At 39.4% G+C, this 14,225-nt stretch overlaps 1 protein-coding gene across 49 annotated transcripts in view; it reads left to right on the top strand.

The window, feature by feature from the left end:
- The window catches only part of RIMS2 (regulating synaptic membrane exocytosis 2), a 911,223-nt gene that overhangs the window by 675,021 nt on the left and 221,977 nt on the right, over positions 1–14,225 (top strand). For all 49 annotated transcript variants that reach the window (XM_073632100.1, XM_073632110.1, XM_073632087.1 and 46 more), the window contains one exon: positions 3,533–3,642. In XM_073632100.1, coding sequence (XP_073488201.1) covers positions 3,533–3,642 — 110 coding nt within the window. The remainder of the gene's footprint in view (positions 1–3,532; positions 3,643–14,225) is intronic.

Genomic DNA, 14,225 nt, shown 5'->3' on the forward strand with positions numbered 1-14,225 from the left:
CATTTATTTAGTTGTAATACACCAAAGAATTTTGAAATAAAAATGTAACAGTTGAACAAGCTGCCATAACTGACCATTAATTTACCGCTATCATCTGGTAAATGCTTGTGATTATATATAATATGTATTGACCAGCTTATAGTTAGTGACTGTAAACATTCACATTTATATTACACTTACACGTTCTCACGTCAGATGTAAAACCTCCAATGCTCCATACATGTTCTTTTGCAGCTTCAATCTCCTTCATGTTATTAGAAATTACAACCTCAAACTAAAGCCACCCAGACATTTTTTTTAGATATTTTAACAACAAGGACTTAAACAATTCAAGTCATTTGCATTTAATCAAGTTGCCCCTTGCACAATATAATTGTTGTTAAGTCTAGAAGATTGTTAGAGTTAAATTGTAATGTGTATTGCACTTTTTTAAAACCTATTTATGATATTTAAAATATTAAGGAATTTAGACAACTCATCAATTCTGCAACCTCATATTCCATCTTGGGTATATTAAAAGTATAGTTCAATAAAAACAGAGCACATCATCATGCACAAATCTTTCTTGCAGCTGTCAACAGCATTTGAAATTAAAACCTGGTAACCTGAAATGAAAGCCCAATTGAAATGTCATCAAATAATACTGTTAAGCAGTCTGGATGCATAAACAGTTATAATTGAGGGTTTATTCTTTTCTATTTTTAATAGCCCCATTTGCTACAGCATGGGTTAAAATACCTTATGCTAGCAGCACACTAGAGAGTTGTATTTTTGAACTGATTTTACAAAATGACTGCTTTTTTACTGTTTTTTTTTTTTTTTTTTTACTTACCTTTCCTTGTCTCTGACTCATCAACACCCCCCATCCTATCCCAGTGCTTCAATCAACAGTGTTCATATTCTGTGAGAAACATTATTGATTGGAGCTCTGGACAGGGGAACTATAGGATTTCTGAAGACCCAGGCTGTTGTGCTCAGTTTTGAGCAACACTCCAATGCCTAGCATGCTGTTAGCACAAGGTATTTGAATTCTTGCTGCAGCAAATATAACTGTTAAAAGTTAGAAAAAGTATTCCTCAACTATTACTGTTTATGCAGCATGACTGTTTATAGTAATAATTGGGGAAGCTTCGATTGGGCTTTAAACATGTTCATTAACACACAATAATAATGATGAACATTTTCTAGGTAGGACCTAACTTAAAAAAAAAGGGCTTTTGAAAGTTTTTTTTTTCTTTTCACATAAAGTATTAAAAGAAATCCTACTCAAGGTTTCAGCATAACCTTCATATACACCAGTACTGTACAGTAGTTCTCAGCTCCTGTCCTCAGGACCCACTAACAGGCCAGGTTTGCAAGATAACTGGAATACATCACAGGTGATATCATTTGCTGCTCAGTGATTGCAGTAATCTAGTCTGCATCTCCCCAAGGTAATATATAAAATCTGGCCTGTTAGTGGATCCTGAGGACCGGAGTTGAGAACCACTAATTACTAAGTGGCAACCAACCAAATTTAATATTTGATGCGAGTATGAGTGAGATACCCGCTGATCTCTAAGAAAAGTTAGCTACTGTAAATACATATAAATTATTTGTCCAAAATCTTTGAATCTCAAAAAAATATAAATATATATATGTATTGTTAGGCTTTCTAATACGAAAGCCCCGCATTGCCTGCATGCTTGTTGCCAGTCTGTGTGAACTGATTAATCATTAATCCAGACGGGTCAACTGGCTGCAGTTGGAAAAATGTGAAATATTTATGGGTAATATTTTACATTTGCGTAATTTAAAAGATATATAAAAAATAGATATGTGTTTTTTTGTTAGTAGAACACAATATACACATTAATATATATATATATATATATATATATATATATATATATATATATATATATATATATATATATATATATATTATAATATATATAATAAATAAATATATAATATATGTTATCAATTTTCTTTTTGTACACTACACAGTAAAGCGGTTGTAAACCGCTGGTGATTTAAAAAAAAATCCCTGCAAGGTAATGTCATAATGTGCTAGTATGCATCCCATACTAGCACATTATGATAGACTTACCTTAGAACTAAGCTCTCCAGCGCCACAATGTCACCGCTGAGACGGATTACATCTTCCACCGTTTCTTCTTCTGGGTTTGCGGACTCCGGCTACATGAGTGGGCGGAGGCACGATGACTATTTGCACGGGAGCCGCCGTTTCCGGCACGGTCTCTGAAGGTCTGGCACTGTAAGCTGGATCTTCAGAGTGCGTGCGCCGGTGATGTAATTGGCTGCATGCACTCTGAATATCTCCTAAACTGTTTAGGAGATATTCACAGTTCCTACAGTTTATTATAAGCTTGCCTGTAGGTACAAGTGGTAGTACAGAGTTTACTACCACTTTAACTAAGCTACAATGCAAAATACACTTTGTGTGTAAATGAGGCCCTATATTTCAGTATTATTACTACAAATCTTTCATTTACACTATGAAAAACCCTACCTTATGGCATCACCATTTTCAGGCAATGACCCAACAAATGGGTTTGAATTCTGAAACAATACCTCAATGTTAGATCCTGAAATGCATAAAGAAACATTGGAATGATTGCACTGCAAGAAAAACTACCATCTAAATCAGAATGCAATTACTTTAATATCTACAGGCTATGAATAAAACATTTAAACACAGTGATAAAATTAGTTACATTAAAGTGATTATATATATACATACATAATACATATCTAGATATATTTTTATATTCCATTCCCATTTAAATGCAGGTATATATAAAGCAGAGCACAGTGTTCCGTTAATATACTTCATGTGATTTATAATGGTTATTCTGTGTCACCACTGTATTCACCATCTTAACAATTCTATTTTTTTTTCTCCATCATGTGCCATAACAGCTTTTTTACAGTAATATTTAGTATTAACCTGTCTGATGGTAATGTCTCATTGTATCAATCTGGTATTGCTGACATGTCAATTTCAACCTTCTCTCTTATCTGTTTACTGTGTCACTTTCAGTGCTTTAATTGTGCCAGTGTCGCTATAGGAGTTAAAACTGACATATGTAAAGCAGTTGTTTGTTTGAGCATGGATAGCATCATTGAAATAATTGGTGGCCTAAAGGGTTAGCCTGCCCAAAAATTCTGTTTCAGTCTTAAATGGATGACCGGCTCTTTGAATCACCCACTGGGTGGTTGTTATATCTGTCAAGAACTCCAGCTTTCTGCGGTTCCCAGGACCTGCCGCCATTGTGTGGAGAGAGGCAGAGCTAAGATCATTGGCATTGTGAAGTAGAGGCTGGAGTCCCTGAAAAATATGAAAAGCCAGTAGATGACTTATCATTCCATTATTCACTCCTAAATAAACCAACAATTTTTGGTGGACTGACCCTTTAGGTTATGCCTAGAATTATTCACATTTTAAACAGTTTAGAGATAGTAGTCTGGAAATATACTCACAATGGATTTTAACTCTGTGCTCCTTATCCAAACACTTGTTTTGTAGGGCACATCCTCGTGCTGGCTCTGTTCAAACAAGCCCGTCAGGCACACCGTTAGCAGGACGCAGAGGTCGTCAGCTGCCGCAACTCCCACCGAAGGGGTCGCTGGACCGAAGTAAGTGCAATATTTACTCTAAGCAATATACATTTCACATTGAATACATAAACCATAAAGTCATCAAATGAATTACTTGACAAGTGCCTTCAATTTAATTAGATGGTGAGATTTGATTAAATAGTAAATACAAAATCTGAGATGTGGGTAGCCCATAGGGGCCCATTCATATAGCTATCTGCTGGACATCCCAATGTTTGCTCCACACACAGTGTTTGCGCCCACACTTTATAACTAATTCTGCATAATGCTGCAGACAACACTTGTGATTGGAGGAGAAATTTGGTCACATGACTTTGGCAGATCATGTGATTGGTTTTCCCTACCCTCACACCTTCTTTGTTTTACATTCATTGAATTGAATGGGCCTTTGCTTGCTGTGGCATCTTAAAGTGAACAAAGTGCGTGTGCCTTACAAACGCTCTTGGCACTTTGTTGTTCACTTCAAGATGCCACAGCAAGCTGTGCTTTATAATGTGCTGTTTTTTGGGGGGGGTTTTGCTTTTTTTTTTTTTTTTTTTTTTTGCAGTCATATGGTTGTGTCAAGGCCTTACTGCTACTTTATAAATGCACAATGCATTCTGGTTGGTTGCTACATTTTCATTTGTGCTCTTTAGTAATGAAAAACTGCAGTGCTAATGGCTTAGTGAATGACTAAGAAGAAGCTGTGTTCACTTTTAATACCCAATCATGTGTAAGGCATGTGCATGTGCAAAAACAAATCCATTAATTTACATGCACATGATTGGTTTATTGGAATGAACACAGCTTCAACTTTTTTACTATGCTATGTGAATCATTTTCCTCAGAAAACATTCTCTACCCCTATAGTAAATTCTCTAATACTATACAGACTTATTCAAGTGGAAACGCATTGAGTAATTGTGAGGTTCAATGTCTAGTAACTTGTAGAAATCAATCACAATTTCACTTTACATTTGTCAAATTGGATTAATTGCTGTGAGTTGCATCATTTTGCATCCTCATTGGTCTTAGTTGCAATGTCTTATTTAATAAAGTCTGTTAAAAGTGACTTATTACAATACAATGAAATACACAAGCTGTGATCTGACTTATATAAGTTAGAGTTAATGGTGAACTCCAGGTAAAAATTCACAGATATAATTCATATATTGGAACTGGTTAACCTGCCAAGAATTTGTATTTCCAGTCATCTATTCCTGAGATTTACATGGCCCTGGTAGGCGGTGCAGCCAGTTACAGTTTTAGACTGTGAAGTGAATACAGTGGTGTCCTCTCTGCTGTCTTCTCCAGCCTACTGATTGGACAGTGAGAGACAAGCAGCAGACTCCTATTAGCATGGCCCTTGTCAGCCCATTTGCATAGAGCATTTTTTCATATATTTTTTAGGCGTTGTCTTTAAGGAATGCAGAAAAAAAACACCAGAGAAGGCTATATAATAGTTGCCAACATTCCCAATTGTATATAAAGAAAATGACTGACCCCCAAAGGATAAATGGGACTTTAAAGGCAGCTTAGAAGTGCACTTCTGCCCTCGCTACCTGTGACATATGTCCTACATTTTCATCAGTAAGATCTTCTAATTGTACTACCTGGAAGTCTGGGAGTAGCTATTAGGGAACTCTGTGTGGGTCACCCGGGGCCTTGCGAGAGCACTGAAAGCTGGAAATTGGCCTGGGAAGGAAGGGGCCGAAAGTGCCCTGTATTGATGTGGTTAAGGAATGCAGTAGTGTCAATACGCACCTGCTCATTGGACAATGAAGCAGCAGCACTGCACTGATAGGTCTTCAGCTCCCCTCATCTCTGCATGTTCCTTGTCAGCAACTGTGCATGCAGCATAGCTTGATTACCTCCTGATGTTGCCATTCTTCTTGCAGTCTGAGTGCTGCTGTGCAGGGGGTGACAGCTGGCTAATATAAAGACAGATTTAGGTCCTTATGCTAGCTGTAGGTTAAAAATGCATAAAGAAAGCACAATTTTTGTAGGTTTTTTTGTTCAGCTTTAAAACATACATTTAAATATGACCCTCAGTAATGCCTTTGCTAGTTATTACCCTGATAAAATACCAGTGACTTCATCACTGTGCTTTTTATAGCCTGAGCAGAAAGCAGAACTGTGGGAGGGACCCAACGGACCCACACATTACAGGCTGCCTGCAGAAATCATTAGGAGAGGTTTGGATGAGACCAGTCAGCCTGCACAAGGAAAGAGAATAACAGTGACCGGTCTTCATTGAAGGAAGCTCCAGCACAGATCTAGAAGAAATACACAAAGCACAACAAGATTCAAGGAAGGATACACATGCCTTTTTTTTTGCTTACACTGTAATTCAGCTTTAAAGCAGTAGTAAACACCACTTAGTGACTTGTACTTACAGGTAAGCTTATAATAAGGCTTACCTGTAGGTACAAGGAATATCTCCTAAATGCACTGTTTAGGAGATATTTACGGTTTCTGCAGCCAGTGACGCCATCGGCGCGCTGTGCTCTGATGGGGCGGCATCGCGGCTCAGCCATTCAAATGGGGGGTGCCCGCGAACCTGGAAGGCAGACCGGTTGAAGATGGAAGTCCTGTCAGCGGTGACAGTGTGCCACTGGTGGGCTTCGTTTTAAGGTAAGTCTTTTATAATGTGTGATGCATACTAGCACATTATGCCCTCATTTTGTAGGTGGAATTTTTTTTTTTTTTTTTTTGTTTCAGATTTTACTACTAGTTTAGGTCACAATAAAGGGAATCTGTCATTTTGCCTAGTCAGTGCAAACTGTCAGATTATCTTGGCAGGCCAACCCCCACCAACAGATAGTCTGGCACAAGAACTGCATCCAGGGAGTATGTAAGGTCACATGCTCCCCCATACATGGAAGTACAGGTCGTTTCTGTGGGCTTTAACACATGAACAAAGTGGCAGGGGAGTGTACCTAAGGTGAATATCAGGATTGGGGGATGGCCTGTCAAGAAAACATGTCACTTTGCCCTGAAGGGGCAAAACAAATTGATATTAATAACACAGTTTTCCTATTAGCTCATACAAGCTACTGTACTTTTCATACCAGGTTTTAGTCTACTGAAATCATAAGTGAAAAAAGATTAAAGTGTTACTAAACCCAGGAACCTGCATTCACTATATCTAGTCTCCCACAGTACACAGAACATGGAAATGCAATTATTTTAGTAAATATAATATAAATCCTTTTTCTCATAAGCCATATATAGCAGTCTTGTGACTTCTATCTGGTAAAGTTTGTAGGAAGAGGTTTCGTACTGCACTGAGCTGTCCTATCAGGATCCAGGACCCCTGACCCTGTGCACTCTTCCAAGAAAGAAAAAAAACTCTCTAGTAATACACACCAAACTGAGCATGTGCAGCCTGACTCCATAAGCTCTGTCTTATCCGGACATGTTCTGGAGTCAGTGGAAGAAGGGGAGGATCAGAGAAGACAGGATCAAACAGCCTTTTTAAACAATACAGAGGATTAACCCCTTAGGTTCCACAGTGAGTATAACAAGCATGCTTTACTGCATATACAGACTGATTTTACTGTTGTGGGTTTAGTAACACTTTAAATCTGAACTCTGGGAAAATAAACAAATACATATCAGGGCGATTGTGTGTTCACTAAAACAATACTTCAGTGAATTTTAAATGCAACTAGTGTAACTACCTGAATTTGTTTTGATATCAACTACATGGAGCAGCACTCAGACTGGGAGAGAGGTCAAGACTAGGCACCAATCAGATTCTCGTACATGTGCAGACTCATAATTGCTTATAGCAAGGAATAGTAAGATGAGCATAGGGAAGACCTCATCAGTGTGCTGCTGCTTCTTCTTCAACTTGTTCTTAACCAAGCTATGCTGCTGCTCTAACAGCAGAAGTCTTGGACCTGGCTGGGCTGTTTGCCAGGCTTGTGTGAATCACAAAACTTGCTACACAGAAATGCAATTCCCTTGTCAGGCGAAACAACTTGAATATGTATTTTAATTGTGTATTAACCTACTTGTCCAGAGTTCAGCTTTAAACCTGGCTAATACATTTGAATACGTCATTGCACAATGTTTTCCTTATAAAATGAGTTGGTGGTGGTGGTTAGGGGTGGTCATGACATCACAGGTTGTAGCTACAACAGACGTTATAGAACTTATTTAGTTAAATACAACTAGAATGCATAGAAAGTTGTATGTCTCAGTTACAACACAATTGTATGGAAAGTTATCTATGACCTTTAGTGCTTATACTAAATAAGTATTCTACAAAAAGTATTACATTATAGAGAAAATAAGTGCCATTGCTGACCTCTCCTTTTTAAAATGTTGGCTTGCCTGGCTGTCATGTTTCAGTATCTACCTGGAATAAATGTGCAGACCAGGAGGTATGACTTCACTGGCAGTGTGTCTGTTCCATGTGAATGACTCGGGACATACAAAAGCCAAAAACACCCCAATAACCAGCATTTTGGAAGGAACTCAGCAATGGCAGCCCACTTATTTCTCACAGTACAAGGTTCCTTTAAAGGGGCATGATCATTAATAACACATTTTCCCTTTTCAAACACTTTTCCTAAGTTCACCTTTAAAAAAAAAAAAAATACAATGCAGTCAAAGGGCCCCAGTAGTGTCCTGCTTAAAAGATACAGCTTAGTTTATATGACATACCCATAGGACAATCTCTGTTGCCACCAACTTAAACTGGGCCTTTGACTGCATAGTACATTTTATCACAAAGGTGTACTTAGCCTTTAAACTACAATAAAGTGAATGTGTTTTCCAAGAACATATAGACGGGGCAGCTTTATCATTGGACTGATTTAATAAAGGAGTTGAGAATTTTCACTTTATAATTGTGCAAATCAGGGATATGCAATTAGCGGACCTCCAGCTGTTGCAGAACTACAAGTCCCATGATGCATAGCAAGATTATGACAGCCACAAGCATGAGACCCAGAGGCAGAGGCATGATGGGACTTGTAGTTTTGCAACAGCCAGAGGTCCGCTAATTGCATATCCCTGGTGTAAATATATACCTTTCAATCATTCAACCATGTGAAAAGCATCTGCACATGATTGGATTTTCAATTTAATAATGTAATTGAATATTTCCAACATTTTCTGAGCAACAGTTCTCAACTACTTTTAGTAACTTTTCCTAGAACATTCATCAAGATGCAGCCTACCTGGTGTGCTGATGTCACTAACTTCCTGTAAGGTGATAGGCTGTATTCTTTTGAACTTTAGCCCAGCTCAGAAATGGCTGCCCTCCTATCTATACATGACAGGTTTACTGTATTATTATGCATATTGCTCTGTTTTTATCACCTAATACCTTAAATAAAATTTGATTAAAAACAAATTTCTTTTAATTTTCCGAATATGTCATTTATTATTAATAATTGGTTCAGCGATCTGTATTTTATTGTTATTAATGGAACAAAATTGCAAGACCAATTGTTCTTCGTTGTACAATGTATTTGGTATCTTTCACTTTCTTCCATATGTGCATGTTTGCATTCAATCTTCACATCAGCAGTTCTGAATGATAGCAAAGGTAGAAATTCTATATTATAGTGTGTTTAAAAAGGAGCTCTACCCATAGCTAGGTCAGTTCACACGTGAGTGTGACACGCTTACCTGGAATGTTCACATTCGTGTGCCAAAATTTTCTGGAGGTCATAGGCCACAAAAGTGTTGCATCATCTGACCCTGAGTGGATTATTTGTAGCAGGGCTTTCCAAATATTTTAGTATAAGGGTCACATTGAATATTCAAAAAATATTTGTAGGCTGTAAATAAAAAATCCACATTAGAGTCCCCCCTTACATAAGGATCTCCATCAGAAGTGGAGACCATAGGCAGGCTCTGCTGACCTTAGTCCACAATTAGTGCACGTTGAGGATACTCCACTAACCCTAGTTGTGGGCTGCATAAAATGTCCTTGTGGGCCAAATGTGGCCCATATTTTGGAGACCCCTGATCTATAGCAATAGACACATGACAGCAGAAACTCTGCTGAAACCTTGAGCATAGCTCTGACCGCTCTGTCAGACGTTGTAAAGACCTGGTGGACCAAACCTTTTCCTAATCTGCCCAAACCGCAAAACCGAATTTCTGTAAAGTCCTCCAAAATCTTTATGTTGCTTACATAACATACTGTAGACGTGTATTTAGAACCTGGCCACTCATTCATTATAAGAGAGGTCGGCTTTCGTAATTATTGTTTGTGAAGTGTCTATTTTTTGCCATAGTAGCCATAGTAGTAAATTGACAGGTTGGATTTCAAGGACATACAAAAGGGCATGCCACTTATGTGCACATAACAGTTTATTGACGGCAGTGATGTTCTCTTTGATTTATAGTTTTAAAAAGAATGATCCATTTGTATAATTTTATAGTTTATATCAATGTAAAGTTCATTCTGAATTTTATTGGAGATCATATTTCTAATTAAAGCTGCAGTCTTATTTGTTGCTTCTTTCTTGTGACATGCTAGAAAGATCATTTGTCATCTCCAGGTGACACCCAGAATGAATGTGCACCAGGAAGAGGTCTGACAGACAGTGTTCAAGCTTGCCTCGATTAATCAATGTGTATTGTGGAATAATAAGGCTTGTGTCTCCACTTCGTATGATATATCATCTTCAGATATTTGCTCTGTGAATAAATGTGTGTATGCCTCTATTCCGCCTCTAATTGAGAAACGGAGTCAACGTCAGTATTTCACTCCCCACTTGAGTTGGGGAGGTGATTTCTGTTGCTGTTGTAGTAATGTGTGGACTAGCATCCTCTAGAGCAGCCTTTTCCAACCTATTTAATATGAAGAAACCCTTGAAATAACTTTCCGGTCTCGGGAAATCCTTGCTAATAATTGCTATATCTACAGCTCACCATACATTAGTGTGATGGTCAGTGGGAAGAATGTTCCTTACATTCGAAGTCAGTGGGAAGTATTGCCCCTTACAAATAGCTAAAATGATCATTGATGTCAGTGGTTACTCAACTGAGGGGCAGAAAGTGCTCATTGCTCAAGAAACCTCTGGAGGAACCCTGGCTGAGAATGGTTTCTTAAGATTGGGATCACATATATGCAAATTGGATGCGGGTTTCCCTGCATCCAATTCGCATGAGAGGCGAGTGTGACCGGCTCTCAATAGAGCCGGTTCACATAGATCCGGGGCGGCCACAATCCAGATTGCAGAAGGGTCCTGTGCATCTTTGGGTGCGGTTCAGGTGCGAATTCAGGCAAAAATTCGGACCTGAATCGCACCTGCACCGGTGAACAGGGACGCACTGGGCCACATGCTGGGAACCGCAGCCAGAGATGTGTGAACCAAGTCTAATGCCGTGTACACACGGGCGAACTTTTCAACATCAAACGTCCGACGGACTTTCGACGGAGTTACGACGCACTTGCGAACGACCGGACTTGCACACACACACACGAACAGACTAAAGTCCATTTGAAAGTCCGGTCGTTTGAACGTGATAACGTATGACCGGACTAGAATAAGGAAGTTCATCGGACTTGCATACAGACAAACGGATTTTTCGATCGGACTCGAGTCCGTCGGAAAGATTTGAAACATGTTCTAAATCTAAAGTCCGTCTGATTTTCGACAGAAAAAGTCAGCTGAAGGTCCGATGAAGCCCACACACGATCGGATTGTCCGACGGATTCGTTCCATCGGACCAGTCCGGTCGGAAAGTCCTCCCGTGTGTTCACGGCATTAGAGTTTTTCATTTATTTTTCATCATTTCAGTCTATGTATCCAAATAGACTGCAGTGTTACATGGTTGAATATTAGCTCCCAAGGGCAACTCTTAGATCCTGTATCAATGTGACTTGCATCAGTGTAAGATCTATCAGATTTGATTAGGTTAATTTGATTGCCAATTGACGTGCTTCTGACTTGCATTTGACCTGCTTCAAGCAGGTTTTGCATTCCCATAGTCATTTATGGGAATGCAAAACACATTTGGAGTGAATAAAAGACCATCAACCTAGACCCTTAAGCCCTGTACACACAGTCAGATTTTCCGTCAGGAGATGTTGGATGTCAGGCTGTTGGCGAACAATCCGACCGTCTGTGCGAGGCATTACTGTGCCATCACTGCAACTCTTTGTGGCCACAGCACATTGTATTATTTGTATGAAATGTGGTAATGTATTGTACATGTACCTGAAAGGATGCATCGCTATTAAAACGTTTGAGCCATGCCACAACAGCACCTTTTGAAACAGAAATTTGCAGCAGCCACCAATATTTCTTATTTGAGAAATATGCCTAGTTGCAGCTGAGTTACTGATATAGCTGGCTATAGGACTTCTTTCTGCAGATGTGCCATAATCAGCAGCAGCTGCAGTGGATAACATGAATAGGTGCTGAAACCAGTGATACTGTCAATAGTTTGAAACTATTGACTAACTAACTTGTTTTTCAGGAATCACTGAAAAGTATTAAATCCTCTAGGTGCTAATATAGCTGCTACAATTTCTCAAAAAAGCTAGATAACCACCCAATCGAATTTGTATGACCTTACCAATAGTCTAAGGCCGAAAGCTTATATTGAATCTATGCTTTTGCCCATGCAGGGTGAAGCGGTGGGTTCACGTAGGACCCCACGTATAAGGCAGAAGTTTGGCCTTACCTAGTCAATGCTGCCTCTTTAAAAATAATTAAATAAAATGTCAAAGTGCAAATTTATAATAAACAGTGTTGTGCTGCACAAAGGAATCCTGCAATCAGCAGTGTACTAATAAAATGAATGGGAGGGGAAAAAAGAAAAAAAATGGCTGGGAGACAGGCCCATATCAAAGTCATGTGACCAGCCTTTTTTCCAATTACAGAGAACTCTGTAGGACACCACAGGTTCTATATTATGGCAATTAAAATGTAGGTTGCGGTGTGGAGTAATACTGTGGTGTTAAGTGAGTAGCACTCTATAGTGTTCTGGATAGCGTTCTCTGTTTTAAATGGATCCCTTAAGGTGGTTGTAAATGCACAAGGTTTTTTACCTTCATGCATGCTATGCATGAAGGTAAAAAACCTTCTTTGTGAAGCCGCCTCCCTAATACTTATCTGAGCCCCCTCTCAATCCAGCAACGACCATGAGAGCCTTTCCTCTCTAGGGACTCGCACTCCTGATTGGCTTTTGACAGCCTTTAGCTCCCACTACTGTAATTTACAGGCAGTGAGCCAATCAGGAGAGGGAGGGGGCAGGGCCGAGCCGCTCCGTGTGTGAATGGACACATCAAGCCTCCGCTCAGGAGCACGCCTGCTTGGGTGCCCCCACAGCAAGCTGCTTGCTGTGGGGGCACCTGGCAGGAGGGAGGAGCCAGGGGTGTCGGCGTTGGACCCAAGAAGAGGAGGAGCCGGGCTGCTCTGTGCAAAACCACTGCACAGAGCAGGTAAGTATAACATGTTTGTTATTTAAAAAAAAAACAAAAAGCAAGGCTTTAATATTGCTTTAACTGATGCCCCCCGCACTTGCATATGCTTACCTTTTCTTTCTCCATTTACCTGCTCTGTATATCACAACTTCTGGTATATACAGTGCCATATCACTTTACAACAGGGTTTACTGAAAACTTTGCTTGTCAGAAATTATAATTACCATAAAGCACTAGAATTTTAAAGCTAAAGTTTAGGTATTACAGATTTCACATAGTTACAAGTTACAATGGTCAGGTTCAGATCAATGTAAGTATGTTTGTGCCATACCTGTGCATAGCAGAAATTGCTGTAGTAGGCACCGCTCCTACAGTAATATGCAGCTTCCACACGTATCACACATGTATGACGCATACATACTTACACTGGTCCAAGCCTGACCAATGTAACTGGTAACATTGCCATACCTAATCTTCAGCTTTAAAGTGGTTGTAAACCTCAGACGTGAAATATGAAAAAAAGCATTTCCCTCTATAGTGTGTACTTAATCAATCCAGAGCACTAAGTGTCATTTCTGTCTGCTGCCTCCTTTCTCTGCTATCTACATAATTCACTTCTGACAAGTTGTCCTGATGCCAAGAGGTAAAAGTTTGACAAGAGACGGAGCTCCAGCATACAGCCTGCAATTGACAGCCTCAGCTCTATTGCTGTGTGAAGGGAGGTGTAGCTTCCCTCCAGTGAGCTCTGCAGAGTGTAACTTCAGCTCCCCGCCCCCTGCTTTCTGACAGCTCAGACAAGCTTGATATAGTCTGTAGAGAAGAGAATATTGCAGATAAACAGGTACAACTTTTGAAGGATTTGTTTCATCTCTGTGTATCACCTGAGGCCAGTCACTTCACTGGGTATATGTAAGAGTTTACAACCACTTTAGGTAAAGTGTACCTGTGTTCATTTAAAATATTCAAACAAATTAAAGTAAACAAAAATTTAACTAAACCTCCAAAGATTACTTGCCATATTGTGCAATTTTTGCATTAGGACAAATATACCTCCTTCATTTTTCCTCCTACAGCATTTATAGCTTTGCTCTCTTCCCCACTGCTGCTGCCATCTTCTCGGGTTCTTCTTTTTTTGGACACTGGACAGCCACTGATGATGTAACCCACACATACAGTATATGCTGGAGTTACATCATCATCTGGAAGGTTCCCAATATCT

The sequence above is a fragment of the Aquarana catesbeiana genome, linkage group LG05, assembly GCF_042186555.1.
Source record: "Aquarana catesbeiana isolate 2022-GZ linkage group LG05, ASM4218655v1, whole genome shotgun sequence".
Lineage (NCBI taxonomy): Eukaryota > Metazoa > Chordata > Amphibia > Anura > Ranidae > Aquarana > Aquarana catesbeiana.